The following is a 26,097-nucleotide window of genomic DNA, read 5'->3' as shown; positions in this document are numbered from 1 at the left end:
GAAATGAGCCCTGCCCAGGGGTTGGTCAGCACCGGCTCCTAGTTGCCAGTGGAGATGTTTAACTCCCTGGTTACCAATTTCCTGTGAAAGCCATGGAAACAGTTTGGGACCCTGCCTCTCTGCAGGATACTCAGGTAAAGGCTGTTTTTTTTTTCTTCAGAAGAAGAAATGTGAATGAAGTATAACTTCCCCAAATAACTTGATTTATCTTGAAGTGCAGCAATTTGCTACACGTGCGTTTTTCAGAAAGCACTAATCAATTCCAGGTCAGAATCAGTTAAAGCGCCCCACAAATTGATAGTGAGGTCTTAAAAAGGCTCAGCAGCTTTGGAATGTTAAATTTACTTGCTGTAAATTTGGAGTAAGAACATAAAGAATCACTTTCCAGCAAGATGATGAAAATCCATCATGTTCATTATGTGTTTCTTCAGAAGCACACTACATTAATTTTCCAGCTCAACTAAGTGGAGGAAGTAAGGTTTCTTGTTACTAACAAGTTGCTCTGATGTTTAGAGAGGCGGTCTAGTTCCATTAATGAATCCAATCTGCTCTGACTTGCAATACTGTTTAATGTGTCCTAAAAACCCTAATGTTGATAAGTGTCATATAAACCAATATGAGGGTTTTTTTCCCCCTTAAAACAAAGCCCAGAAAGTGTTTATTAAACTTAGTTTTGTTTTCCAGTGATCCAAATACTCATCGAGAGCTCTTGATTGTCCATGCTAATGGGGGGGAGCAGTGGTGTGGCTCCTCTGGAAATCATCTCTTTGCCTTTGGGGTGCGTATTGGTACTCCTTTGAGGCAGGGGGATGCTGCAGAATGAAGGAGAAAATAAGTCCTGCTGGTCAGCAGCATCTCCTTCTCCAAGCCCTCTTCAGATTTCTGCCCCGTCCTAGGCTGTGCAGAATGAGAGTATTACCTCTCAGCCCAGAGGGGTCTTCTGTTACCTAGATGACAGCAGCGAGGTGTTTTCATGTTTAAAAGGCCTCTTGCTCAGTTGCAGGCCAGCACCGAGAAGTGAAAAGAAGCACAAGGTAATGAAGTGCATCAATGTCAGGCATTCTCTCACCTACTTTGCTCAACTTTGTGAATAAGCTCTTGAAAGCAAGGTAATTCATCCTGGGATACCTGAGGTTTTTTGGCTTATCTTTCTAGGCCCTGTACATCACAGCTTTCCAGCTCATCTTAAAGGACCGCTAGAAGCTTTGCAAATCTACACTGTGGTCCAGAATTGTGTCACACCTCTGGACATGCAGCCTATGTTGTTGTGAATGGTAGCAGCTCGTAAACAGCCTCTAGAAATGCTGCCCAGAAGTTCAGATCAGGAAGGGGTGGCTGTGCCTTGGCTTCCTGTGGTCCTAGACCCTCCAGGCCTGTGATCCCTGGTTCTGTGTGGCCTCTCTCTGCTTGTGCTCTCCTGACCAAGCTGAGTTCTAGGGCACCTGTACCTTGGACATCTTTTTTGGCCCAATGCATGCTGTGGTCCCACAGGCCTCTCTGTTCATCCCCTGCCTACTGACCCCTTGACATCTTCTAGACTCTGCTGGCCTAAGAAACTCTCGGGGCTGGCCTCTGCTAACCTGCCTCCTTACTGTCTGAGTTCAAAGCTTTAGCAGCCTGTTCACATAGATGTAACACCTATCCTTGTGACAGATCTCTATCTGTTACCATGGGAACTAGGCATGCAAAGTCTATATGATAGGCATCCAGTCTAAATCTCTATGGTCATTTCTTGGTTGTCAGTGCTAATGGAGGGAAGCAGAGGCACAGCCAGCTAATCAGAGTGGACAGCCCAATGCTCATCTGTATTTGATGTTGAAATGGACATGCCCAGTCCGTCAGGCAGCCACCTGTAAACGGACTGCTCTGAGTCTGGTTGGGACTTCCGTTTTATAGTAAGGTGCTAGGAGAGGACAGAGAAGAGGGAATGGAGAAAAAGAAAAGAATAAGAGGGAGGGAGAGAAGATCACGAGGGGGCGCGGGGAACAGGAACTGTGAAGAACCATAGTGACAGCAGAATGTTCCTGTGAGTTAGAACGGGGGTGCTGAGTGCTTCCGAAGGTAACTGGCTTGCTCTGCTCGGCTCTCCTTCTCTTCCTGCTCATTAAATGGAAACCTCAGATTTGCATTTCTATCACAGTTTCAAGCTTGATTACTCCAACAAGTGCTCCTTAGATAAATAGCCACCTTTTTATTATACTTTCCATAGAGATGAAATTTAGCAAGTGGTGGTAATCGCGGTGAAGGTCCCAGCCTCTAGCAGAGAAAGTGGGCTTGCAGGGGACCTGATTAGTCACGGTGTTGCTTTGGTGCTGGGCCAGGGGCTTAGGGCTAACGCTCTGTCTCCCACAGAGAAGATGGAAGGGACTGTCTGGGGTCTTCAATAAGCAGGATCCCTCTGGTAGCATTTAGTTGTCTCTTCTCAGAGCAAGTGCTATATGGGGAATGGGCTCCCTGATGAATGACTACTTTGCATGAGTCATCGAGATCTTTGCCAATGACAGTGCTTCTGACCCAGAGGGAGTCATGAATTTCTGTCCTCAGAAGTGCCAGGAAGGTGGGAGCACCCAGGAGCCCTAAATGAGCTGGTGAGGGCATCATAGAGGTTGGACTTCACAGCCGGCAGGAAGTTCCTTTCAGACAAGAATCATGTGTGATTCTCTTTTGGGCTCTTGCCACCATTAGTACAGTGCCTGGCACAGAGCAGGCCCTCACGGTACACAGCAGCAGAGGCCAAACATGTAAGGGTAGCTTTTAGCCACTGCGTTTCCCTAGCCCTGGTCAGTTCCCTCCCTTCCAACTTGCTTCTTCCCCACCTTCCCGGAGCAGGTTTACACCTAGTTTCTACTTCATCAGGCTTGTCCGAGGGTTTCAGAAGAGATGTCTACTCCAATGTATCACTTCAGCCAAACAATCTGGGGCTTTGCAGACAGCAGTCAGAGAGGACAGCTAGTGGGTGTGAGTTATTTTCTCAGTTTGTTGAAAAAGTGCCTGATTGGTCTCCTGTCAGCCTGGCCTTAAAGTCATTTCATGGAGTCCCCAGTTGCCTCATTTTGCGCCGTGACACCTGGCTTAGCTCTAGCCTCTGTGATCCTGGCAGTGTAGCCAGCCAGCTGTGACAGTCACCATCTGACCTGGCCTTTCACTCCCCCTGCATCAGGACTGACTGATGTGGCAGGAAAATATTCCCATTACATTTTTGTGGATGACGCAGGCCAGTGGATTTACTTTGGAAGTGAAGGAAATGAGAGTAAGAGAGATTTCCTTCTAGCTTATATTGCCAGAGAACTCTTCATCAGTGAGGCAGTTGGGAAAGCAAATAGAGCCACCTTTGTAGATGGAGAGTATTGAGTCACAGAGAAAAATAATAAAAAATACAGAATTAAAAAGAAACAAAATGTAAGGCTGTAAACAGGGGAGGAAATACAACATCTTTCATACCGACATTGTTTCTGCAACAATGTTCAACATGTCAGTGAGAGCATTGTAACCTCATTCCACAGGGCTTGAGATGTGAGAAAAATAAAGTAAATATTTGGAATGAGCCATTATGGAGAAAGGTCCCTGATGAGTTCCTATTCACTATGACTATACTACAATGCTACTAAAACAGTAATCCTTTTTAGAAGTTTTTATCAAGGTACTCAAGTGCATTATTCTCCTTCCCTTTGGGGTAAGCAACAGCTCAGGTCAACATGGAGGTTGTGATGTTGCCTACTGATCTCCTCCTAGACTACTAGCAATAGGGCCTACTTCATTCCCAGGCTGAGGACCACATTTCTGAAGGGTGGCTGTCACTGAGGCTGGTGCAGTTCCAGTGTGGCAAAAAGCAAGTGAGTAGGGAATTATATGTTCCCCTGTAGATTGCTTTCGGAGTTGGGTAATTATTGTGAAACTGACTAGCTGGAACTCACAATTAGCTCAGGTCCAGGCTTCCCAGGCCACTAGCAACTACCTGTCAGGCAGGGTAATCTTGGACACGCATTGTTTCTTTTAAATATTGAAAGACAGAAAGGCACTTAAAATGAGGCGTGGCTGAGCCCTCTAGAAAAACACAATCTGTTGTTAAAACAAAGTACAAAGCCCAATGTCATACCTTCAAAAAAGCCTCTTTGTGGAGAGACAAGTATGAGAAGGATGCTCTAAAACATTCGTGGCAGGGCAGTTTCAAAGTTTAGTATCATTAAAACTATTTCTTAAGGTTAAAGAGGAATGAACTCTACTATTGAGTGGTTAGGAAGCTATAAGCTGCTTTTCTAGCTTCCAGATAGATTTTTCTTTTTCTTTTCTTACCTACTTTTGGAACTCAGAAAAATTTAGTGGCCCTCCATAGCTTTCAAGATCAAACCTCGATCTCCAGCATGGCATCTGGGTCTCTTCCCAGCCTGGCCCCAGCCTGCTTCCAGGCTCCTCTTCCATATGGTCCCCATAGCCATGTCAGTTTGTCTATCCATATGGCATCTATAGGAAGGCACCATGTGCAAGACATTGCTAGGTGTGGTGTGATCTAATGCCACATTACTTCACTTTGGTGGGGGCCTTATTAGTTCACCATGCATCCTACATGGCCCCCGTTAAAAAAAATTACGAGGTGCTGAGTGCCTGGGTTGGGGTTCTACTGATGGCTTAGGGGAAACAAAAGGGTTAGGACGTGACAGGAGAGGGAGGAGTTAAACCAGGGAAAGAGTTTGAAGATCAAACAGCATTGAATAACAAAGATGATGAACAGGATCTATTCCCTGTTTTTTATTTTCAGTGACTTTCCAAACTCCTAGGACCTCACCTAAGATCATGGAAGATGAAATTGGATAGTATTAACACCACAGAACATTGCATAGCTATATGGAAATGTGTATATGAAATAATGCTATTAATAATAGTGGACATTGAGTGCTTATAATATGCCTAGCATTTCATATATATTTTTTCATGTGACCCTCCACCACCTTCTAAGGGTAGGTAATACTATTTCCCCAATTTTGCAAGTAGAGAATCCAAAGTACAGACAGGTTAAGAGACTGGCCCAAGTTCACACATCTAGCATGTGGCAGAGCCAGGATTTGAAAGCATGTATTCTGGCTCCAGACTTTATGCTCATAACTAATACACTACAGTTGTCTCTGTACATAAAAAAGAACATCAAAACATATGTAAGCATAGCTCTACACATACAGATACATTATAAAGACAACTTGCAGTGATGCAAATGAATGGACTTAATGTTAGATTCATTCTTCCATAAAAAAAGCTTAAATTCATAAGGAAAGGAAGCGTGAGAGTAGGTTAGTGTCATGGAGGTCAAGGGAAAGCAATTTAGGAAGGAGGATATCAACAGTGTCAAATGTCAACTGAGTCAGTAATTAACTTAATAACTTAAAGCAAGTCACTTAGCCTCCTTTGTAATTGTTTCCTCATCAGTGAAATCTGCAGTTGCCTTACAGCTATCTTTTGAAGATTAATGAGATAATGTTGTGGTTTCCTTTGATAAAAAAGGCTTTTTCAAAATATGAAGCACAATTGCAGACCATTTCCTAAACGGTAAAAGTAAAGGCAGACCGTATGTGATTTTTCCAAATCTTGTGCAGCAGTGTAACGTGTTTTATGTCCTTCACTCCTGGTTGAGTGGCAGCATAACCTGAAATGGCTTGGTATTTGGAGGGAGAAAAAAAAAAGTAGATTGCTATTTCGGTGTCATGTAGGTAATCCAGTTGATGGTTTGACTAAAGTTTTCATTTTTCAACATTCATGGTGGCACAGTGTGAACTATCCATGCTATATAGTCAACGTCCTTTGATTTCTCATTCATTTATTCACCCATTTATCCATTCATTTAGTAAATGTACATGGAGAGCCTCCTATATTCCCAGAACCTACCTAAGTACTAGAGTTAAGATCAGTGAGACACATAGGTCCCATCCTCAAGGCACTCATGCTGCGGAGATGGATTTGTAAGCATAAACCGTCATTACACTGCAGTGTATACCATTTAGTATGGGAGGTACACACAACGTACCATAGGAGTGAAGAGAGAGAGACCAAGATATAAAGGCTATTGATTCTTTTGCATTAAATTAGAAGTTTGTGTAATTGTTCTTTCTTTCCAGGTGAACAAAATACTAGCGGGCTGAGAAGTAGAAGAGATAACTACTATTTCTTAATCCTAGCAACTATACACACAGCACAGACTTCTAGGCTTGAAGGCCCTGTGGTTTCTGAGGCAACTGCCATACAAGTATTTCCCAACTTGCATTACACTTGGATCTAGCTAAACTCACATCCAACTACTTTTGATGCCTCTCTGATCACTTATATAATAAATAATAAGCCCAGTACCTTTGTCACCATCTTTCTATAACTTTAGAATTCCACCTGCTATTTCTTCAGTCATCCATGGGCCCTATTCTGTTACTACATTCAAACCGGAGCTCTCAGAGGCAGCCAGGCAGTGTCAGGTCAGGAAGACAACCTGATATTTTCAGTTGAGTGTCTCTTGCATGTCATGGCTACTCTATTTAACTAAGTTGGAAGTGACCCTTTTACATTTTTACCAAGTGACCTTTTACATTTTTTTAAATCATGTTACCGCTGGAATAGATTTTAGGTTCATCTTGCCATGACCGAAATGTCCTTGATTACTGACTAACATACATTCCCAGTTGTTTATATTATCTAATAATCACACTGCTGTTTCAATGAATGTCAATTGCTAAGGGTCCATTACTCATTTTGTTTCTGAAACATTTATTTGGGGTGGGGAAAAAATTCTTTGCATACATCTATTCTGATGGTTGCATGTGAGTTATAGTTCAACTATAAGCAACCAAAGAGGTGGGCTCTCTGAGGGAACCAGACCTACTGGTTCTTTCTGAGCGCTTCTTTTCCATTTTGGCTCTTTATTTTGTGTCCTATAGTTTTCATAAAGAAGGGGTAACCAGGTAACGAGGAGTTCACATAGTTCAAATAATCATCCCAGTATAATTCTCTCATGCCACAGTGCATTGCTGAAACTCAACAGTCTCTCCCACTTTTGACCCCTGTAAGTTTTGGGGGGAAGAAATCATAAAGCTACAGTAGTTAATATGGGTCTCCACAAGATGGCTGTCTACCGTACCATGCAGACCTTTTTAAAGTAGAGTTTTGAGAGAATTTTACTTATAGGTCACTGTGTTCTTTACAAAACAAGCTTTTTATTGCTAATGGACTTTATAACTAGCTTTTAGGCAAGATGGTTCCAAAATACTTCTCCCAGCAGGAGAAGTGGTATGGTGGAAAGAACAAAAGACTGGGACTCGTGACACTTGGGTTGAGTCCCTACTCTATCTGTTTCATCTGTGTAATGACAGGCTTTGATAATCAGTACCCAGACCTAGCTCTGCATTAGACTTGCCTGGGTTGGGGGATGGGGGAGACTTGTTAAGATGTAGATTCTTGGGACAAATGCCTAGAGGCTGAATTTATAAGTCTGTGATAGGGCCTAGGAATCTGTATGTTTAACAAGCATCAGAATTGTTTGCAGACCAACAATGTCTGGGAGTCACTGACCCCTTTCAGGTCATGTGACATGTACAATTTGAATATCAAAGATTTCCAATCTTAACAATAGATGAAAATCAGCAGATTTGATAAAAGGGAGCTTATGTCCCCCCAGAAATCAGAGTTCTGGGTATCAGGCCCAACTAGAAGATGTTGGCAAGGCTGTGGGTCCAGCAAGTGTGTTGGAGTCAAGGTTCAGAGTTCTAACCTAGGAAAAGTGAGGTCACCATTTCAGGGCAATAATTTGGGGCCCAACAATCCAGAGCAGGCAGGAAGGGGAAGACAGGAGCAGAAGCTCGCCTTACAGGAATTGGTTAAGATTTAGAATTGTAGTAAGAAGCGGATAAAGAGGGGTGGAGACCAAGAAAGAAGTGTGGAAGTGGAATGGCTGATGGCCCATGCATAGTAAGGAAGGATGTAACTGTCTGCTCTCTGCACTTGGTTTTTGAGTGTACTCATTACTATAAGAGGATGAGAACAAGTGCATGGATGGCGACTGGAGCAGAAATGCCCCTCAGGTCGTAAGGTATGATCGATGCACCTGACCCAGTACTCCTCTGACCTAGGGAAGTTATTCTGACTGCAAGGAGATAATAACCACACAGTGTGGGCAGAGAGACAGGAAGATGGAGGTAGATCTGAAGGAGCTGTGATGTCCAGCTCAAATAACCCAGAGAGATTTGATAATATGGAATAATGAACAATAGTGAAGGGGTTTTGTCATCAGTAGCTAAATTAAAGGAGAGGCTCTTCACGTGATAGTTTCCCACATATAGCAGTAGTACATTGTGTTCCTCCAATTGAAAGCCCAGAAGAATATGGGCATCATTCAGTTGATTGTCTTACATGCTAGCAATTGGTCACTTGTGGGTCTATGTGCAGTAGGGGTGGGTCGAACGGTGCCTGAGAAAGGTTCAGGGAAGGGCTGAGGCCTGGGGAATGCTTTCTGTCATCCCTGGGAAGGCCAGGAGGGGGAGCCAGTCATTTGGTTGATACCCTATAATCTTTGTGATGAGGTTCTTTTAGACAACATTTTGATCAGAAATAGAAATGAATTTAGTTTATAATATCTCCTCAGTTTTCTGCTATATATTATTAGAAAGATATATTTAGAGTAGATAAACTATAAAAAGCACTCCATAGTTAACAACCCTGCAAGTTTAATATATCACAGACTGAAAAAGACTCCTTTGATTTGACAGAGAAAAAGATGTCTTTGACCATTGTTCCCTGCTCACTTGTTGATATTCGCCATGCATACCACATTTTTTCCCTTCTGTGGAGGCTTTTTATTTTCCATTGATTTTGTGGTCTTATCTTTTCCTCAGATAGCCTTTAAAAATAGTTCTGGGTGTGCATCTTTTTAAAACACATAAACCAACACCGCTTTTAATTTCTTGTTTTGAAGTAAATATATACTAAATGTCATAGTTACCAGATATCATGAATTATGTCTATGATCTTCAGAAATGTTTGACGGTGCCTGCTTCATAACTTACTCTTCTGTTTCCAAGGTATCTCTTTTTCAAAGCAGTACTGTCAGTTTTGCCAGAGTCACCCATGTAGTTAATTGTTTATGTCCAATGCTGTGATTTCCTGGTCAATATACAAATCTTTTCCTTTTGTTGGGGAAGGACTGTGTAGTCATTGACTCTTGCACAATAACAGTTTTTACAATCTTTTATGCTGAAATGTATTTTTTTTTGACAGTTAAGATTGTTGGCAGGCTAGACAAAGTGTGAGATCCTGAGCTCTAATGTTAATAAAATGACCAGTCTTATCTGCCTGTTTATAGCAATCTCACCATATCCAGTCATGTGTAATTGGGGCACAGAAGCAACTTGGAAGGGCCCTCCCCAAGAACCTGGAAATATTGGCAACGACATTGTTCCCTTAGCTTTTAAGCTAGGAAATCAACAGCTTATGAATGAGAACAGAGATGTGCAAATTCCCTTTGAAGAGACTGAATTGCAAAAGAACAATGCAGTCACATAGTATTTGTATAACTTTGTAAAAAATAAATGTAGAAAAAAGACTGGAAGCAACTTGCTGAAAGTTAACTGTTATTGATAATAGTCAGTGGGCCTGTGGGTATTTATCCTTTGACTTATTTGAACTTTATGTTTTAAATTTCAAAAAGAGAGAGAGAGAGCAAGACTGAGACAGAGACAGGCAGATTTAATGGCTCCTAGCGAAAAAAGACCAGATGTAGCCTGATTGACAGTATTAACACAGTTGAAGAAAGACTGTGTCAGTCAGGGAGGGTGGGTCAGGGGACTATTGGTCATGAAAGCAGATGAAAAAGAGAAAGTCACAGAGAGAGGTAGTAACACTTATCAGCCCACTCTGCCTAGGAGGGAGGCTGTCTTGTATGGCTCTGGACCAGGCACAGAGGTGATATAGCAAAGTACTTAACGAGTGGAGCCCATAACCAGACTGATTAGTCATGCCTACTGCTCCGCAGACTAATGACCTTGAGCAAGTGGCTATTCCTCTCAAAGCCTCAGTTTCTGTCTGTAACACAGGAATTTTAATAATGGTGCTTGCCACACAAGGCCTTTGTGAGAATAAAAGGAGATAGTTTACATATTAGGTACAATAGCTGGCACACAGAAATCTCTCAAAAAATGTTAGCTATTGTTGTCCTATGTTATTGTACTATCCTATTTATAGAGAAATATTTTAACATGATGCCATTGTTCAATGTTCAAATCTTATAATTTGAGTTGATGTTGATTCCATGTTTATTAGGCAAGTTTTGGATTCTAATTCAGGTTTCCATGTTATTCACCAGTAGGGAGATCATGTGGGGCTCTGCGTGGAATATGTTTATCGCTATGAATTGATATACTGGCATTCAGCTTTGATTCAGCAGTCTTTGGAGGGTTTGATAATAGGAGTTCAATCAATCTGGGACATTGTCAAAATTGAGTTTTGATTCTCCAAACCTTGGGCACTTTTTTTTTTTTTTAAACATCGCCTTCTGTGAGCTTGGCTGATATATCCACCCCTGAGAAAAATATATACTCAACTCTGGACCTAATGAGGTTTCCCAGAAGCCAGTCTTCCAGCATCCTTCAGCCAATTAACTCCCTCTGTTTCTTTCAAAAACATTCTATGGAATAAAAATAAAAATCTCATGCCCTCTTTTTATGTTGTTTGAAATGTCAGTAACAGTGAACATGCCACTTCAAACTACCTTTCCTCTCCTCCAAGGAGACTCTCTAAGTCTCCATTCTGGGCATGGGAGTGGGGCGCTGAAGAGCTCAGGCTGTGGCAGCAGACAAACCTCACTTTGAATTCCAGCTGTGCACCACCTACTAGCTGTGTGGCCTTGGGCAAGATCCTTCTGCTTGCTGAGCCTCAGTTTTCTCATCTATAAAATGGGAATAATAATACTACCCGTCTCATAAGGGGGTTGTGAAGATTAAATGCATTAATAAATGTAAGGGGCTGCGAATAGTGCCTGGTCCAAAGGAGTGTACTATGCAGATAGTAGTTGTTGCTATTGTCATTATTATTATTGGTATTGTTCCTTAGTCATCATTACAGAACTGGTCTGCTGATCATGTTAACCAATGATACTCAACCTGGACTGTCAATATCATTACTGGCCCCAGCAATGCCATGGCATTCTTAAAACCAAATGAACTTCCATTTTAATTTAAAAAGAAAAGGGCACATAGCATTTATGGGGCATGGGGTATGATGATAACATCAGCCAGATGTTATCTGGAGCTGATGACAGAGACAATTCCAGCTAGGGCGGGACCCATCACACTGCATCTGTTCATCTGGTTGCCTGTCAGTAGCAGACATTTCTTGGTGTTGCTGTGTGCAGGCAGGATGCACCAGCATCCTTCTTTATGATCAATGCTGACATAGGTCTGCTCCAGGAAATTAATATTCTCATGTGGCCCGAATCATTTTGTGGAAACAAGTTGGCAAGCCAGTGTGTGAGCTGACCCACATAAACCTTTGGCTAAAATAAAATGAACTGTGCACCAGTGTACTTTTGCTCTAACACGCCTTGAGAAATGGCAGGTAAACTTCTCTTTTGTTTTTTTCTTTTTATGGCAATATTTGCTGACCTCCACTTGGCATTCTTGGAGAGGCGGCACACAGAAAGAAGACTGAAAATTCTGCAGAGGAGCCGGGGAGGGACACAGGGAAAAGAGGCATGTCATAATTTGGCAGCACGTGACTATTGGTGACTTTTCTATAGTCAACTCAGATTCAAATAGTTCTGAACAGCTTAAAGATGTAGCAGAGGAATGGGGCAGGCTAATAGTCTATTACAGGCATGATTCGAACAACATTTACATTCATATTCCAGTGAACCATTGATGTGACGATGTGCCAGGACCGTATGGCACCAATATTTCCTTCCCCTATCCCTGCCCAAAGAATCTACAGCCTAGGGAAGAACAGAAAACCATTTACCTCTCTAGTCTGGTTTAGTCCTTGCGGAACAGAGGCATTGATCTTAGTGACTTCCACAGGTAGAGTTCAGAAAGTAACACAAAACTGAATTTTAACTCATCTTTTTATGGCCAATGTCTCAACCTGAAACAGTAACATTTTCAGGGGTGTCCCCTCATTTTTCTTTCTTTAAACGGATAGGATTTTCAGTGATACCAACTCCACTGTTCTAGCTCCCACAAGCTAGTATTTACATCTGGGTTGAGGCCTGTTAGGTCAGCAGAGGAGGACACAGCCAACTGTGCTCCGTCTTCCCTTGCCTGCAGTCAGAGCTGCCCCACAGGCCCACACAGAGGGCCCCCAAGCATGGTTAAGGGAAGTGCTAAGCAATAGGATCAGAAGTCCTCATTAAGGAAAGAGACTGTAACTTATATTTTAGCTATTTGCTTTAAAATGCCCAATCTCAAAGTCATCTCTTCGAGGCACATTACCAGATTACAGCAATGGCCCATTTTAAAAATGCCAGTTATTTGCACTGTGGCAAAGATCCTTCTGGCAGAAAGTCGCTTGAGACATCAGATCACTCCAAGCATTATTTTAAAAAAGTACCCAGGCCTTTCAGTAATTAGGCACTGTTTTCTTCAAATCAGAAAATGTCAACGTACCAGAAGCAGACATAAATGGGACTGGCCTGCCCAACAGCTGGGTCTTTCTTTCCACAGATGTCCCCTTTGCAGGGATTGAGCCTTGAGAGTTTATGTTGCCCCTTGGCTATCTGTCTGGATGGAACTATCTTCCATTGATATATCCCCTACCTGTCATTCCCTCCAAGATTTAAATATTAAGCTGAGTTCGTAGGATGAGCTGGAACAGTGGAGTTGATATCACTGAAAATCCTATCCGTTTAAAGAAAGAAAAATGAGGAGACACCCCTGAAAATGTTACTGTTTCAGGTTGAAACATTGGCCATAGAGGACTTAAAAGGAAGGAAATTCTCTGTGACTACTGAGAGTGAAACCCCCAGAGGATAAAAGAGAAGCATCCCGCTGTGAGAAAGATCTGGTGCTCAGTCATTCCCCCTTATCTGGAATAGCAATGGGGAGGCAGTGGCAGGGGCTGCCAGAGGTTTGCCAAAGAGAGTTCTAAAATCATGGGCTTGGGTCTGCAAATAAAGACTTGTAGTTTGGTAGAAGCTTTGGGGACAAATGGAGGCAAAGTATGTGCATGCCTCTGATGCTGCAAGTAACTGAGGTAGCACTCAGTGAGTGGCTTGCTTCCCACTTGTAGCTCAGGACTTGGGGCTCTTCCACAGATTGTAATATTGCATGGGAAGGTTGCCAGAGGTACTCGGGCAATACAAAATGGGCAGGTGAGCTGAGCATTTATGCTTGTGGAATGGTTGCTTGTCTTTCTGACCACACCCTCTCTTCCAGGTTGTAATTCTAGGATTGTCTCCATAGCTGGCTCTCCTTTATTATAATTGTCTGTTAAACCCATTTCCACACTCTGTTAAAAAATACTCAGCTGCTCAAGATTGTTCAGAAAGTCAAATTCCATTAGGTTCCCTGGCCCTCAGTTATTCTCATCACATTTGATTGTTTTATGCTATAATACGGACAGCCCTTGTGGCCAGCCAGGTCACCCCTTTGGGAAAAGAGGGTGGTATGCACTTGCATGCATAGCATTCACTATTTGCTGCAAGGAACAGTTGATGCCCTTTATATAATTGTGTCCTAAAAAATGTTGTCCCCTTTAACAACAAATACATTGATAAGTAGTAACCGCATTAGAGGGGGTGAGGATTTAATCACATGAGTAACCGTTGAACCACTGCGTTGTACATTTGAAACCAACATAAGATTGTATATCAACAATGCTTCAATAAAACAAATACAACTGAATTTTTAATTAAAGAAATGATTCTGTAGCTCATTTTTGAATTTACGCTAGACTGCTACAGACCAGAGTTCAGGTAGTAGCAAAACCTCAGAATTCAGGTGGTTTGGTGCAAAGGGGTACCGATCCATAATGTACTCAGGCCTAGAGAGATTAGATGACCTGCCTAGTCATAAATCAGACTGGTTCTATAGCAGTTTTTCTACTGAAGCTCACCATTCTAGATATTGGTAGAAAGGGTTCTTCATCCAGAACTTAAGGTAGATAGGAGGTGACATGGAGTGTAAGGAGGACAGAAATCTTAGGCAGGACTCAGGTATGTACACATAGTATTTTTGGATACATGACAATCATTTTCTTCTTAAACAAAAGAAAAGCAATGTTGAAAAGAGAGTGTTAAACATCTGCTGGAAGAAGGAAGAAAAGTGATTCATGAGACGGTCCAAGGAGTTACCTTTGCTTACTCTCAGGTTCCTCCTTGAGGAAGAATTCTTTACTTCAGGTGCTTGCTGCTCAGTAAATTGCGGAACACTTCCCCTCCTGCATGTAAACACTTTTTGACCTCTTGAGACACGTCCAGCATTTATCAAGCCCTCAGCAGTCAAGTCATAATTGCCAGTCATAGTGATTGCCTCAGTGCCTTGATAGCCTTGTAAAAAAACCAAGAGAAACAGAGGCTGCCACACCCAGCTTCATTCCCCAGGCACATCAGAGTAACACTGTGATTTTTCCTGCCAGCCAGTGGATTTATTTTGTCAGGTTCTAACCTTAATCCTGGAAATTCACCCCTCCTTCCACCCCATTCTCTCATATAGACTCATACCACACACACACGTATGTGTGACTCAGTTCTAATGTGGAGGCAGCAATGATTTTATTAAGTTTATAGAATACATGAGCAGTTTGCTGAAAGTAAAACATGCCCTCCTTTTGATAGGCTCAGGAGAAAGCCACGTGGTTGACCTTTGCTGGTATTCTGCCCCCTCCCACCTGCCTTTGAATTCACCTGGAGCCACTGCAGTGACACTTACCTTCCTGCCAAGTCTTGCCTGCTGCCAGAGCACATTTAGCGCACCTGACCTGCTCTCCCTCCCCGACTCCAAGTGATTACAGCAGCCTCCATGAGTCATGGGCCTTTGCCCTTCCTGTGTTGTATGTGCTGGAGAACCTGCGGGAGACTGGGTCCCAAGGGCTGTCAAGATCCTGGCCCTTGAGTCCTGTCTCTGCTAGTAGCACTTTGAAGGAACTGTGACTCAAGGGAGGGCCTGGCCTTTTTGCAAAGGCTAGCTTTTCAATTAAATACCATAGTTTTATGATTAGAGCTGAGAGCTCTGAGATTTCATACCCATATCAATACTCCCCAGGAAATGCACAGTATTGACCTTTTTCACTTATTTTCTTATAATTTCCATTTCATCATGGCTCTAAGGCACTGCAGCCAGTATATTGCTGGGGAATTACTGTTCTTGGTAAGTAGTTGGAATCATTCATACTTTTGCCTTGTTCTTCACATTTTACCCAGGCTGTGGAGTCCTTTCCCGGAAATGTCCAGCAAATCCAAAGTAGCCAAGCAACTGAAATATTAAGTTTACAACATTCTAGTGGGTAAGCTCTGGAGTCAGACGGCTTGAATTCCAATCTTGGCATTTCTACTTAATGATTTCCAACCTTTGGCAAGTTACTTAACCTCTGTGTGTCCCAGTTTTCTTGTCTGTAAAAGGGAGACAACAGTATACCCACATCATGGGATGGTTCTGACAATACATGAATCAATTCATCTGAAGCATTTGAGACACTGCCTGGTAAATGCTCCATAGATGCGAGTTCTTATTACACCTAAGGCTAATCTTTAAGTACTGTGCAATATTTTTCCTGGAAGGAGGTGGCTGTAATGGGGAAAACATTGGAGATAATCAGTAGTCCTGTGTTTTGTTGATGCTACCAAGTACCACATAGCTATGTGACTTAGAGCCAACTTAGTTTTATGACCTCATCTGTGAAATTGGGATAATAATATTTCCCTTAATTATTGTTTGCACACATACACATGCATGCACACACCCCCATACACATGTACACGTTTTATGCTAGAGGAGGAGGAGAGTTAAATGGGAACACGATTTTAAAACAACATGAGACACTTCAGTTTTGGTGATCATGTGGCCATGTGTGCTCTGTATACTCAGGATATAATAGATTCTGAGAACAAAATGTACTTTTGTATCGGTAAGATAGTTTACACTTTACAAAGGAAATAGGCCATCCAATATTATATCGCAGCTGGCTATTGCAAACCTCTAGGGCATAAGGACTATGGTGTTTGCGTGTTTTATTCACAGTCTAACAGATAGTATACATTCAGTAAATATTAAATGGAAAAAGTGTAATTTTATTCAAGTGCAATCAATCTAATGAGACAGTTAAGATGCCTCAGAAGTGGTCTTTAAATAGTTTTCTAGCAAGAGATTAATGTTGTTGACTTCACACAATGTTAGGGATGTGTGATAAGTTAGGTCCCAAACAAGCTGAAATTTGTTTTGGACACATGTTTTGCGAGCCTACATTATGGCTCCACAGGAAAACAATAGCCTGACCTTTGAGGCTTTGGATTTCTTACCCTAAATCAACCCTATCTTTAACAATAGAGTAGACAGTAGTCTCATGGCTCTGTATGTGTGAAATGTGAAAAGAAAATTGTTATGAAAGAGAGCTCAGTGAGTACTTGTTGAGTTTATAAATGAATACGGCCTTGGGAGGGTGTACCTACACATTTTAAGCCAACTCAGAGCTGGTACTTCTCATGACTGAGAGGAAGGAGGATGGGAAGGCATCTTCCAGTAACCATGGGGAAGAGCAGTCTTGCTTTTGTAATGATCAAAGCTTTGACTGTGAAGCACTTTTAGAAATACAAAGTGCTGCGGAAATCCTTAATAACCGGTTACAGACATAATTCTCTCCAATAACAATGGGTGCATAAACTACTCACAATTGACCTTTCTTAGGGTACTCATTTAGTGTCTGCGTGGTTAGAGGAGAAGAGCAGACAAGAGCAAGATTACGTCAAATGAACACGTTAATTGTCCTAACAACAACACAAAAGATCCTGAGTTGTTGTGCTCTTTCTTTTCAATATCTAAAGGTGTAATGAAAAGAAATACAGGTTGTTTTTATTAAAAAAGGCACTACCAGAATGTTTGCATTTAAACCTTTAAATGAAGCCATTCGCTCTTTATGGAGCACTCTTCCGTTCAATATGTCTTCAAAAGCCTAGTTTTATTTTCCAAAACTATGGCTAGTAATTGTAGGTGGTTTAGAGAAGAAACTCTTTAGCCTTGATTCATGGGATTATGGTCATACACTATAAAAAGAATATTTCACAAGTTGAGAAGACAATAACCAGACCTAGGATGTCTTAATAATTTTTTGGTCTAACTAGGACATAAGCTATTCTTCTCATAACTGTTGGGAGTAATTCATGTCCCCTTCCTATCAGCTCTTTGGAGAAGGACCTTTTTTTTAAAGAAAAGATTTTAATTAAGTGGAATGATGCGGTGAACTTTGAGGTTCTTTTAACTATTCAACTGTGGATTCTGAGAGGAATTATAGAACTTGACTTCTTTGGATATTGTTAGGCTTTCTTCTGTAAAGAGTGAACTGTAAGATCTAAGAGTGTGACCCTGATGCCTCTTTTGGTAGGTGTCATTTCTTAGACTTGGAACCTTGAATAGGTAAGAATAGTTCCTAATCAACCAAGAATTGGCTTGTTCAAGTGAAAGCCTAGGAGACAGAGAAGAATGAGAAGAGGCTAAGGATCATGTCTTATAACAGAACTAACTCACTGAGATGATAGGGCAAGGTACAGTCCAGCATGAAAAATGCTGGCCCACAAAATTATTTTGTAACAACCAGAGTTACTCTTGGTTTGTCCACAGTAAAATGACTTCCTAAACCCCAGTCACTTCCACAAGATGGATTGTCCTTAAAATAAAATTTTATCACCTTCAGTAACAAGTCTTCGCTGGGATTTCCCTACATTCTTCTAGCCACTTTCCTGATTTCTCAAGGGTGTCTTGCTCCTGAATCCAGTGTGAAAACAGGCATATTCTGAATTGTGATGAAACCAGCCTTATTACTGCCTACCGAATTTTAAGATTCGTATATACATTTGATCAAAATTTTAAGAGTATTGTAAAAGGGTAAAAAGATAAAAGGTTTTGAAGAATCACTTACGTGTATTCAAACTTGGGCCCTGACAACTGTTGGAGAAGACAGTTTGGGGCTGTTAATGAGTCCTTAATAAGAATCTGGCCATTTCTGAAAACAAACATTTCTATAGTTGCTACTCAAACTTATGAGAATATATTGTTGAAATGATATTTTGTCTTGAAGTGGTAGGTATAGCTCCTCTTTCTCTCCTCCTTATGTATCTACCTGCCTCTTTGCATCCTACCTTGTCCCAAAAACATTTTAAGGTGCTCTACAAAAGTGTACATAATAAAGGCAAAATACAATGCAACTAAAATGCATAGGAACAATCAGGCAAGGGGGAAAATACAGGTAGGAAAGTAAGATGGCCAGGACTAAGGTTATGACATGAAAGGCATGACATGATGTTTATTATGCTTGATAGAGGTAGACCATAAAGTTTAGTCTATGCTTTCTAACAACAAATGTAAAGAGGGAAAAAATGATCAGATACATTAATGATCAGATACATTAACCAGTTTTCCAGAAAAGCTAATAGAGGATAAATAAAAAGAACTAATTGGGCTAATGAGGCAAAGAGGTGGTCAACTGTTGCAGTCATAGATTTTCCAGTAGTTATGGTTATTCATTTCTTATTTCTGAGGATCCTTTGAGTGAATCATTTTAATTGTCTTCTTTGGTCAGTAATAGCCTTTGGGAGAAAATCTATATCTAGCTATATCTATCTATGAAATGATATATATGTAATAGTTCTTGAAAAATATATTTCTTGCATTTTTTACTCTGACCCTTATCTTTATTTCTAATTGATGGACCATGGTATTTAGAAGCCTAGTATGTGAAACTTAAAAAGCAAGACTACATACACTTACAGTTTGATCGTGGGCCCACACAAATAAATGGTTTACATTTAATCGCAACTGATTTGTACAACTGATCAATTCTGGTTAAATTAATGTGGAACATAAAGTGCCAGGAAAATCCAACACTTGTAGAGTCTTCTCAGTGAACTATTCAAGAAAATTTGGGGGCTTTTCTTAATAATCTAATTTACCGTTTCTATGTGGCTGATTTTTTTTAAAAAAATCACTCAGTATTCAAAAGTAACATTGAAACGTGTTACCTGTTTGGGTGTTTTGGTCCATTAACTTTTTCTGGTGGTTTTTCCAATTAAAATCACATTGATGTCATATGGCATCTATTGTATGCTAAAGCTCCCTAACTCATGAAAGAAATGTCAAAGCAGATTGAGGGAAACAGAAAGGGAATAAGCTAACACTTTTCAGTTAGCACTAGTCACTAGTCTCATCAAGGACTAATTCCCAAGGTCCAATTTTTCTTATTTTTTAAAAAATTAGGAGGCTTTTTTTAGAATAGTTTTAGAATTAAAGAGAAATCAAGCAGATACTATAGAGTTCCTGTGTGCTCCCTCTCTCTTGCATACACTTTCATCTTTTATTAACATTATTAGCATTAGTGTGGTATATTTGTTACAATTAATGAACTAATATTGATACATTATTATTAAACAATGTCCATAGTTCACATTAAGATTCACTGTTTGTGTTGCACTCTTTGTGTTGTATGGTTTCACAAATGCATAATGTCTTGTATTCTCCATTAGAATATCATAGAGAACTTTTTCACCACCCTAAACATTCACTTCACCCTTCCCCTGCAAATCCCTGGCAACTGCTGATCTTTTATACTCTCTCCATTCTTCAGAATGTCAAATAGTTGATGGCCTTTTAAGAATGGCTTCTTTCATTTAGCAGTAGACATTTAAGATTCCTCCATGTCTCTTCGTGGCTTCATAGCTCATTTCTTTTTATCTCTAAATAGTATTCCATTGTGTGGGTATATCACTGTTTGTTTATCCTATTGAAGGACATCTTGCTTGCTTCCAGTTTTAGGCAGTTACAAAGAAAGTTGCTATAAACGTTTGCCTGCAGGTTTTTGTGTGAACACAAGTTTTCGACTCAGTTTAGTAAATATCTAGGAGCACAATTGCTGGATCACATGGTAAAAGTCTATTTAGTTTTATAAGAAACTGCCAAAGTGTCTTCCAAAGTGGCTGTAAGGTTTTGCATTCCCACCAGTGGTGTTGCTCTGTATCCTTGTCAGCATTCAGTATTGTCACTGTTACAAATTTTAATCATTCTAATAGCTGTGTATGGTATCTCATTGTTTTAATCTGCAATTCCCTAATGACAGATGATATTGAGCACATTTTCTTATTTGTCATCAGCATATCTTCTTTGGGGAGATGTCTGTTCATATCTTTTGTCCATTTCTAATTGGGTTGTTTGCTTTCTTGTTGAATTTTAAGAGTTATTTGTATATTTTTTATACAAGTCCTTTATTAGATATGTTTTGCAAATATTTTTGAACAGTCTGTAGCTTATTTCTTCATTCTCCTATCAGATGTTTTTCTCTTCATTCTCTCAACATCATAGAATAGATATTTTTAATTGTAATGAAGTCCGGCTTACTGATTTTTATTTCATGGATCATATTTTTGATGTTATATATAAAACCTTATCGCCAAACTCAAAGTAATCCAGACCTTCTCTCATGTTATCTTCTAGACGTTTTGTAGTTTTGCATTTTAAATTTAGGTCTACAATCCATTTTGAGCTAATTTTTATGAAAAGTGTAAGGTCTATCTACATTTATTTCTTTGCATATGGGTGTGCGATCGCTTCAGAACCATTTGTTGAAAAGACAATCCTTCTACATTGAATTGCCTTTGTCTTTTCTGTGAGTCTTTTTGGGCTCTGTATTCTGTTCTGTTGATCCATTTCTTTTTTTCTTTCACCAATACCATGCTGTCTTGATTGCTGTAACTTTATAGGAATTCTTGAAGTTGGGTAGTCCCAGTCCTCTGATTTTGTTATTCTTCAGTGTTGTGATAGCTATTCTGGGTCTTTTGCCTTTCCATATAAACTTTCATTTTGATATCAACAAAATAACTTGCAGGTATTTTCATTGGGATTCCATTGAATCTTAGATCATATTGGGAAGAATTGACTTCTTAATAATATTTTGTCTTTCTATCCATGAACATGAAGTATCTCTCCATTTATTCTTGTATATACTTTGTTAGAATTATACCTAAGCATTCCATTTTTTCTGGTGCTAATATAAATGGTATTGGGTGTTCAGTTTGAAATACCAGTTAATCACTTTTCATATGCAGAAAAGCAATTGACCTTTGTATATTAACTGTATCCTACAGCCTTGCTATCACATATTAGTTTGAGGAGAGTTTTTTTGTCAGTTTTTTGGGATTTTATACATAGACAGTATTGTCATTTCTGAACAAAGACAGTTTATTTCTTCCTTCTTAGTCTGTATGTCTTTTATTTCCTTGTCTTCTCTTATTGAATTAGCTAGAACTTTAAGTACAATGTTGAGTAGAAGTGCTGAGAGGGACATCCTTGCCTTGTTCTTGATCTTAGGGAAAAAAATCCCTAGTTTCTCACCATTAAGTATGATGTTAGCTGTGAATTTTTTGTGGATATACTTTGTCAAGTGGAGAAAGTTCCCCTCTGTTCCTACTTTGCTGAGAGTTTTTATTGTAAATTGTGTCAGATTTTGGCAAATGTTCTTTCTATGCCTAGTGATAGGATCTCTGTTATTGGTTTGTAGTTTAAATACATTGTGTTCTGAGAATATTTTTGTAGGTTTTTATGCTTTAAAGTTTGTTAAGGTGTATTTTATGGCCCAGAATGTGGCCTCTTCCAGCCACAAGTAGACTCTCCTTTTAAAAAAAAAACCCAGCCTTCTACTGAAAAGGCCCATGAAAACACATTTCTTTCTGTCTAGATCTGAATACAGAAACATCAGCACCATATACCAAGGTTGGACATTTTGCTATATGATAGGCTATATGTCCTGGGGTGGGGGCAGTAAGCAGAAGTTATTGGACGATTTACAGAGAGGTAATAGGCTGATTGCACACTTCACATATCAGACCATATCTGGAGAATTGTGTCCCTTTTTGAGCACTATAATTTAAGGAGGACATTGACAACACTAGGGTGTGTCCAAATAGTGGTGACCAGGATGGTGATGGGGGCATCTGCAAATCTAGAAACCTTGCTATATTATATTGGGACAGGCATTGACACAATTTATTAGATCTATTTATCTGTATCATTTACCTTTGTAAATATTGAAAAAAATTCAACATTTTCTGTTCAGTGTCAAATTTTTCATAACAGCTCTGATTCTACATTGTTCCAATTTTTCCTGGCTATAACTCTTGACTTCTTTCCAGAAAAAAGACAGAGGAAAACCTCCCCTTGCTTAAGTGTACATTATTATCTGATCAAAAAAAAATCAGCGGGCAGAACTTCCTTGCTTGTAATTCTCACCCTTGGCTTCATTTTATGAAATCTCAAGTTGCCGACCTCAAGCTGAGCATCACTTTTCACCTCGTGTTGGCGTCTGTGAGCCTGTAAGCTGAGGAGCCTTCACTTGAGCAGTTTTGGTTGGTTGTCCTGTGATAAAGAAGTAAGGGGTAGGCAAAACCCAGAGACGTGCTAAGTGGTTTCTGAGCTGTGAAAGTTGCAGTGGGAGCACACATGAGCTTGGGTTAGATATGAACCCCTAGCTCTTTCCACCTGCAGTATGTGTTGTTGTTACTCTTTCTGCAGAGGAGTTCATGATCTCTTGTAATTTTCTTTTTCTATTGATCCAGCAGTGCTAGTAACAGAAACTTTAAAAAAGGTTATGGCAGTATACTCCATGGAATTTTACTGTCACATATCTTGCACATTTGAGAACAAATGCACTGTGCTCGAGATGAAATTTGCCTTGTAGAGAATTTATTTTAGGGTGGCTTAGATGATTGAGATCTACAGAGTAGCATCTCAGCAGCAGTCTTCCTTCCCTTACCTCATGCTGTCCCAAGGCAAAGGTGAAAGTATGACTGCTTTGTTGGTTCTCAGGCTGCCATTTCTTCTAATACATTTCTATTTGGAGAGGAGAAGCCAATGAAAAAAAAATGAGCTGAAAAAAGAAGTTAACTTTCTACAAAGATTTTTGAGAATATGTTTGTTGGCTACAGGGCTGAGGGCAGCTAGAGTGTAACCATTGCTGGGAGATACTAGTCTGAGGTGACTTCCTGCTTTGCAGTTGTGTGATCCAGAGAAAGTCAGGATGCTCTGCTGTGCATCAGTTTTGTCATCTACAAAATGGGGATGGCAATACCAGATTCAGAAGATTGTTGTAAAAGTAGGTATCATAATATACTTGGAGATGCTCTGGGAATGCTAAACCATATAGCTTGTGAGGACTTTTAAGACAAGGATGGTGTGTCATTAATCTCCACCTGCCCACTTATATACCCTGAGTACCTAGCACAGAACCTAGCATATCATAAATTATCACTAGCTGAAATTAAAGTGAATAGTTTTTAAATCTCCAAATCACTGACAATTTTAATGAATTCATTGACTGGTCCTGTGTATGGGGCTAGATGATCTTTTGACCTCTTTCGACCTTTAGATTCAAGGATTGAGAATAAAGTAGCATGAGGGTTTAGGAAGAGATTGTTATAAAACACATACATTTTCTAGAAATTGCTTAATGTTCTAAACAAAACAACAAACAAATGAACATATAGCAATTGATACAAATGAGGATTAACTTTCTCAAGTGGGTTTGGAAGCCCAGTAGAATTGCACTAGCATCTGCTCCACATTTTTGGGCATGTCAGAAGCCCAAGGGAAGAATCTAGCAAGTGTGTTGTACCTTGTGAAGGATCTGGAGCAAATGATGTTGTGGCACTTCTGCCACAGATGACTCAGGTGGACTAAGTAATCCCAAGGAGCTCTCTAGTAGTCTGAAAGTGGGTAGTACTTTGATTTTTCAGGGCTCGTGAACTGACATCATTTGGAATACATCCTTCATGAACCTTTGCACTTTGGAAGGAAACAAAAGAAAGTACCAAGTTAATTTTAAATGTCCCCGGAAGCTTGGATGTTTCTGTTTGTTTTTAAACTCTGTCTTACTTCTTGAAAACTCTATTATTGTGGTTGTTTTCCCTTCCCTCATATAAATGTAGAACTGATTATTTGGGATAATTTACATCTGGAGTGTTTCAGTTTGGAGAAAACGAGATGGTGACATTACTACTTTCTCTCTCAAACCAGTGACACTAATTGGGCCTTATGCCAAGGGGTATGAGCAGCAGATATAATCCTGACTTCATAGTCTCTGTAGAATAGATAAGGCTTCCAAGTCATGTGGAAACCAACCTTAGCAAGGAAGCTTAGCAGTATCCTTCCAGATGTTCAGCATGCAACTACCAGAGGTGTTATTTTCAATATCAAATACATAGATCAGTGCATGGATTGTTTTTTCCCATCCAGATACCCATTTCAGGGATAAATTCCATTTTCAGGTCTGGCAATGTATCAGATAGCTCTTTTTAAAGTTATCTAGAGAAAATCCACCAAAAATGATTAAATTTGTGATAGCTTTTATTCTTGGCTAAGAACTTGCCTCTCCTCCAGGGCTGAAAAGGCTTAAATTGTTATGTGAGTTTATATAGTATATAGTTTGTTGTCAAATATTTATCTCTGTCTAAAAATGAAATGTCCTGAAAAACAATTTCTTTTTAGCTGAATAAATCAATGAGAGAAAGAGAAATAACTTCTCATTTAGCCAATTTTTTATCAATATTTTTATGAGAGGCCAAAATGTTAACTGAATCCTGGCTTTTGTCATTTGAAATATAATTTGTGTGTTTAAGAATTTATGTGCACATCAGGGTTTGGACTTCATGTTCAGAAAGGGAAATTGATTTATAGGAGCACGCAATGGCAGGAATAGAGGTAATGCCAGAAATGAATATGAGTCAATTATTTAAGGCAAATGGGACCTTAATCACCACAGCAATAGAGAAATCTCAAATTCAGTTACACCCTGGATTTTCGTGCTTTAATTTGTGAGCATTTCTGTATCTCTTATTTTACAGAGGCCTTTGAAATTGTTGTTCGCCATGCCAAGAACTACACCAATGCCATGTTCAAGAACAACTATCCAAGCCTGACCCCACAAGCTTTTGAGTTTGTGGGTGAATTTTTCACCGATGTGTCTCTCTATATCCTGGGATCTGATATCAATGTGGATGACATGGTCAATGAGTTGTTTGACAGCCTGTTTCCAGTCATCTATACCCAGCTAATGAACCCAGGACTGCCTGAGTCAGCCTTAGACATCAATGAGTGCCTCCGAGGGGCAAGGCGTGACCTGAAGGTATTTGGGAATTTCCCCAAGCTTATTATGACCCAGGTTTCCAAGTCACTGCAAGTCACTAGGATCTTCCTGCAGGCCCTGAATCTCGGAATTGAAGTGATCAACACAACCGATCACCTGAAGTTCAGTAAGGACTGTGGCCGAATGCTCACCAGAATGTGGTACTGCTCTTACTGCCAGGGACTGATGATGGTTAAGCCTTGTGGGGGCTACTGCAATGTGGTCATGCAAGGCTGTATGGCAGGTGTGGTAGAGATTGACAAGTACTGGAGAGAATATATTCTGTCTCTTGAAGAGCTGGTGAATGGCATGTACAGAATATACGACATGGAGAACGTGCTGCTGGGTCTCTTTTCAACGATTCACGATTCCATCCAATATGTCCAGAAGAATGGAGGAAAGCTGACCACCACTGTGAGTACCAGTCCAGTTTTCAGAGAAATTGGGTCCTATTGCGGTGGGGCAGTCTAACCAGCAGCAGGCACTGTTGAAGAGAAGTGAGAAAAAGATCAGAGGGTCTAAATGACCTCACAGAGCTAGGCAGCACATCCAGACCACAGGCTATGAAGTCATAATACCCGAGTTTCAATTTTAGTTCCACCAACTTGCTCGCTATGGGACCTTGGGTGAATCATTTTATCTTTATGAGCCTTGTATTTCTGATTCATAAAATAGGGATAAAATGAAATCTTCTTCATAAAGAATAACATGTGTTAACACACTTAGCCTATACCTGGTGCATGGTAAGTCTTTAGTAAATATTAGGTATAA

At 40.2% G+C, this 26,097-nt stretch overlaps 1 protein-coding gene across 1 annotated transcript in view; it reads left to right on the top strand.

Moving 5' to 3' along the window:
• Window positions 1–26,097, top strand: part of GPC3 (glypican 3) — a 410,784-nt gene that overhangs the window by 200,656 nt on the left and 184,031 nt on the right. Inside the window, exon 3 of the mRNA XM_037016978.2 lies at window positions 25,046–25,740. Within this exon, the coding sequence (XP_036872873.1) occupies window positions 25,046–25,740 (695 nt within the window). The remainder of the gene's footprint in view (window positions 1–25,045; window positions 25,741–26,097) is intronic.

The sequence above is a fragment of the Manis javanica genome, chromosome X, assembly GCF_040802235.1.
Source record: "Manis javanica isolate MJ-LG chromosome X, MJ_LKY, whole genome shotgun sequence".
Lineage (NCBI taxonomy): Eukaryota > Metazoa > Chordata > Mammalia > Pholidota > Manidae > Manis > Manis javanica.
The sequence above is the reverse complement of the archived record's forward strand: the minus strand, read 5'-3'. Positions and strand labels throughout refer to the sequence as shown.